At 40.8% G+C, this 3,859-nt stretch overlaps 1 protein-coding gene across 1 annotated transcript; it reads right to left on the minus strand.

Moving 5' to 3' along the window:
- Window positions 1–2,321: 2,321 nt before the first annotated feature.
- LOC100659007 (olfactory receptor 51Q1-like) lies at window positions 2,322–3,358 on the minus strand. The gene has a single exon (XM_010600968.3). It carries the CDS (start codon window positions 3,347–3,349, stop codon window positions 2,402–2,404), a length of 948 nt encoding a protein of 315 aa, XP_010599270.2. The 5' UTR covers window positions 3,350–3,358; the 3' UTR covers window positions 2,322–2,401.
- Window positions 3,359–3,859: the final 501 nt, after the last annotated feature.

Raw genomic sequence — 3,859 nt, forward strand, 5'->3', positions numbered from 1 at the left:
TTATTATTATTATTATTATTTTGTGAAAGTATATGCAACCTAAATTACACCATTTCAACAATTTCTACACATACAATTCAGTGACATTGATTATATTCTCTGAGTTGTACTACCGTTCTTATTATTCTTTTCTACATTATTCCACCATTATCTTAAACTCACTGACCCCCTAAGCATCTCATCCAACCTTTCAAGTTGCCATTGTCAATTAGACCTCACATAGCTAATTGTTTAAAAGGGCACAATGCTCAAAGCAGAAGTATTTTACTAATTAAAATAAGCTATTTTTGGTCAAAGATGACTTCAGGAGATAGTTTTGGTTTAAGGTTTAAAATTTAAAGTTCAAAGATTATCTCAGGGCAATAGTTTTGGGGGCTCATCCAACCACAGTGGCTCAGACAGTTTGAAATCCATTGAGAACTTTAAATTCTGTTCCACATTTCCACTCTTTTGATCTGTAGAATCTTTGACCAAAATTTTCAGTAATGGTAGTTGTCCAGAGAGAAGGTGAGAAGGGGGATGTAAGTGTATCTGGAGTGAAGGTCAGTGACAGGTAACCCATCCAACCCCACCCCTATTGAGTAGACTCATAGTGACCCTATAGTACACTGTAGAGCTGCTCCATAGGGTTTCCAAGGCTATAAATATTTACGGAAACATCTGACATATCTTTCTCCAACGGATTGGTGGTGGGCTTGAACCACTGACATTTCAGTTAGCATCCAAGTACTTTAACTGCTGGGTGACCAGGTTTCCTTGACAGATACCAAAGGGTCTTATAAGCCCTATTAAGGTGTTTGCAGGCAAATCAAAGATGCCCACATAATATCAGCATAGCTTGAGCTAGTTTAGAAAACAAGTCTAACAAACAATTTGCAGGGTTATTTTTTTTTTTTAATGCATCACACCCTTAACATTCAAACTGTCTTATCTTCCATGCTTATCTTCTAGAAATGTCTGTATTATAGCTCATACCAGCATCCACCATTTTCTCTTAGCAGTAATTTCCATCTTTCTGAAACACTGGTTCCACCACTGATTTTAAATGAACTCTTCCTTGAGCATTAATTCAACAGGTTCTTAAAACATGAGGCTCCTTCCGTTTTCTTTTCAGGTGGCACCAATATCCACAACCACCTTTCTTTAATTTGGCCTCCTAGTTTTTGAAGATTCTGTGTCATTATTTCAGATTGTGATTCCATGGGAACTTATGTTTAATTAAAAGCTGATATCTGCTTTAGCATTTATTTAGAAGAACATAAACATATCCCAGCTTCAATAAGCATTTTCATACATTTACTAGAATTTTGAGTTTATTACACAAATCCCTGTATTTCATCAAAAATGTAATAACAACACCACTGTGAAGAAGGCAGAATAGCCATTGCATTTTTATTTATTTCTTTTTTTTTTTATTGAACTTAGATGGTTTACAGAACAAACTAATTTCTCATCATATAATTAGAACACACATTGTATGACATTGGTTAACAACCCCACGACATGTCAACACTCTCCCTTCTCAATACTGTGTTCCCTATTACCAGCTTTCCTGTTCCCTCCTGCCTTCCAGTCCCTGCCCCAGGGCTGGTATACCCCTTTAGTCTTATTTTGTTCCATGGGCCTGTTCAATCTTTGGCTGAAGGGTGAACCTCAAAAGTGACCGTATTACTGGGCTGAGAGGGTGTCTGGGGGCCATTCTTTCAGGGTTTCTCAGGCCTCTGTCAGGCCAGCATCTGGCCTTTCTTTTCGAGTTAGAATTTTGTTTTGCATTTTTTTCCAGTTTTGTCTGGGACCCTCTACTGTGATCCCTGTCAGAGCAGTCAGTGGCCGTAGCCAGGCATCATCTAGTTGTACTGGACTCAGTCTGGTGGCAGCTGTGGTAGATGTGGTCTATCAGTTCTTTGGACTAATCTTTCCCTGTATCTTTAGTTTTCTTCATTCTGCCTTGCTCCTGAACAGGTAACACCAGTGGAGTGTTCCAGATGGTTGTTCACAGGTTTTTGAGACCCCAGACACTAGTCACAAAGTAGAATGCAGAATATTTTCTCTATAAACTATGTTATGCCAATTGAGCTAGATGTTCCCTGAGAACATGGTCCCCACAGCCCTCAGCCCAGCTATTCAGTCGAACAGACATTGTAGTTTAAATTATATTTTTTAAACTCTTTTTTTCCTTAAAAGGATATGGCTGGTTAAGAGCAAAATTCAGTTTTAAAAGCCCTACCTCTTTTAATTTCTAGTCAAGGAATAATCATGTTTCTTTGTTTACATTCAAAGTTTCTTAAGAAGTCCCTATTTCTTCTGTGGTCTATGCTATTTACAGTTTCAGTGGTAGTGGTCTCTGCTCTTGACTCCATGTTACCTATAAAAAGCCTCTCACTAAACCTAAAATTCTCTCTCAGCGCAACTTCCTGTGGAAGAGAAGGTGAAAGATTCCTTGGCGTATTTGCTTAGTCTTGACACTGTAAATGATGGGGTTCATCACAGGAGGGGCCAGCAAGTAGATATTGGCAATGACCACGTGGACCAGTGGGGCAGCGTGTTTTGCAAAACGATGAGTCATGGATAGACTCACCATAGGCACATAGAGAACCAGAACAGCCAGAAAGTGGGACAGACAGTTATTAAGGGCCCGGAGCCGCTCAGCCCAGGTGGCTGTGCCCAAGATACTTCTCAGGATGAGTGCGTAGGAGAGCACAATGAGCAATGGGTCCAACACAATAATGAGCAACCCAAGAGCAAATCCATACCAGGTGTTGACCCGAATATCAGCACAGACCAGCCGAATCATATCCTGGTGGAGGCAGTAGGAGTGAGAGAGAAGGTGAGAGTGGCAGAAGGGCAGGCGCTTGAGTAGGAAAAGTGGGGGAAGAACAGCCATGACACAACGGCAAATGATGGCCACTCCAATTCTGCCAATAACTTTACTGGTAAAGATGGAGGCATAATGGAGGGGGCGACAGATGGCCACATAGCGGTCAAAGGACATAGCCAGCAGGACAGAGGATTCCATGATGGAGAACCCGTGGAGGAAAAAGAACTGAGCAAAACAGCCTTCAAAAGTGATCTTCTGAATGTTGAACCAGAGGAGCTGCATGACTGTGGGCAGGGTGGTGAGGGTGAGACCCAGGTCAGTCAGGGCCAGCATGGAGAGAAATAGGTACATGGGCTGGTGGAGAGATGGCTCTATCCAGATGATGATGAGGATGGTTGTGTTGCCCATGACGGAGATGGTATAGAAGCAGCAGAAGGGGATGGAGATCCAGATGTGGAAGGCCTCAAATCCAGGAATACCCGTGAGGATGAAGTAGAAGGGGTCTTGTGTGGTGTTATTCACTTTGTACATGACTGATGAATGAAGAGCGAGAATCTGTTTCCTACAATAAGAATTTCATCATTGTGCTACTGTCATAGAGTCATTATCAATTCAATTCAAGACTCAAAGACGTGCTTGGGATTGTTTTTTCTAATACCACTGAGCTGTATAGTCAGCTAGAACAGTAACAACTGTGGGATCTTCTGAGATAAATTTATATTGAAAATGAGCTTTTTTTTTTTTTTTTAAATCTTTTATGTGTTCTGCTTTGCACTATAATTTAACTTATGCTTCCTCTAAATCTCTTGGAAACCTTGGTGGTGTAGTGGTTAAGAGCTATGGCTGCTAACCAAAAGGTCAGCAGTTCGAATATACTAGGCTCTCCTTGGAAACTCTATGGGGCAGTTCTAATTCTGCCCTGTAGGGTTCCAGTGAGTTGGAATTGACTTGGTAGCAATGGGTTTGGGTTTTTTTTGGTACACACCTCTTGTATTACACTTCTCACCTAGTTCTGTATGTATGTTTATATATATATATATA

This window comes from Loxodonta africana, chromosome 7 (genome assembly GCF_030014295.1).
Source record: "Loxodonta africana isolate mLoxAfr1 chromosome 7, mLoxAfr1.hap2, whole genome shotgun sequence".
In the NCBI taxonomy this organism is placed as follows: domain Eukaryota; kingdom Metazoa; phylum Chordata; class Mammalia; order Proboscidea; family Elephantidae; genus Loxodonta; species Loxodonta africana.

Excerpts from the sequence above, each read along its gene's own strand:
- LOC100659007 (XM_010600968.3), bottom strand. The coding sequence starts at position 3,349 with ATGTACAAAGTGAATAACACCACACAAGACCCCTTCTACTTCATCCTC.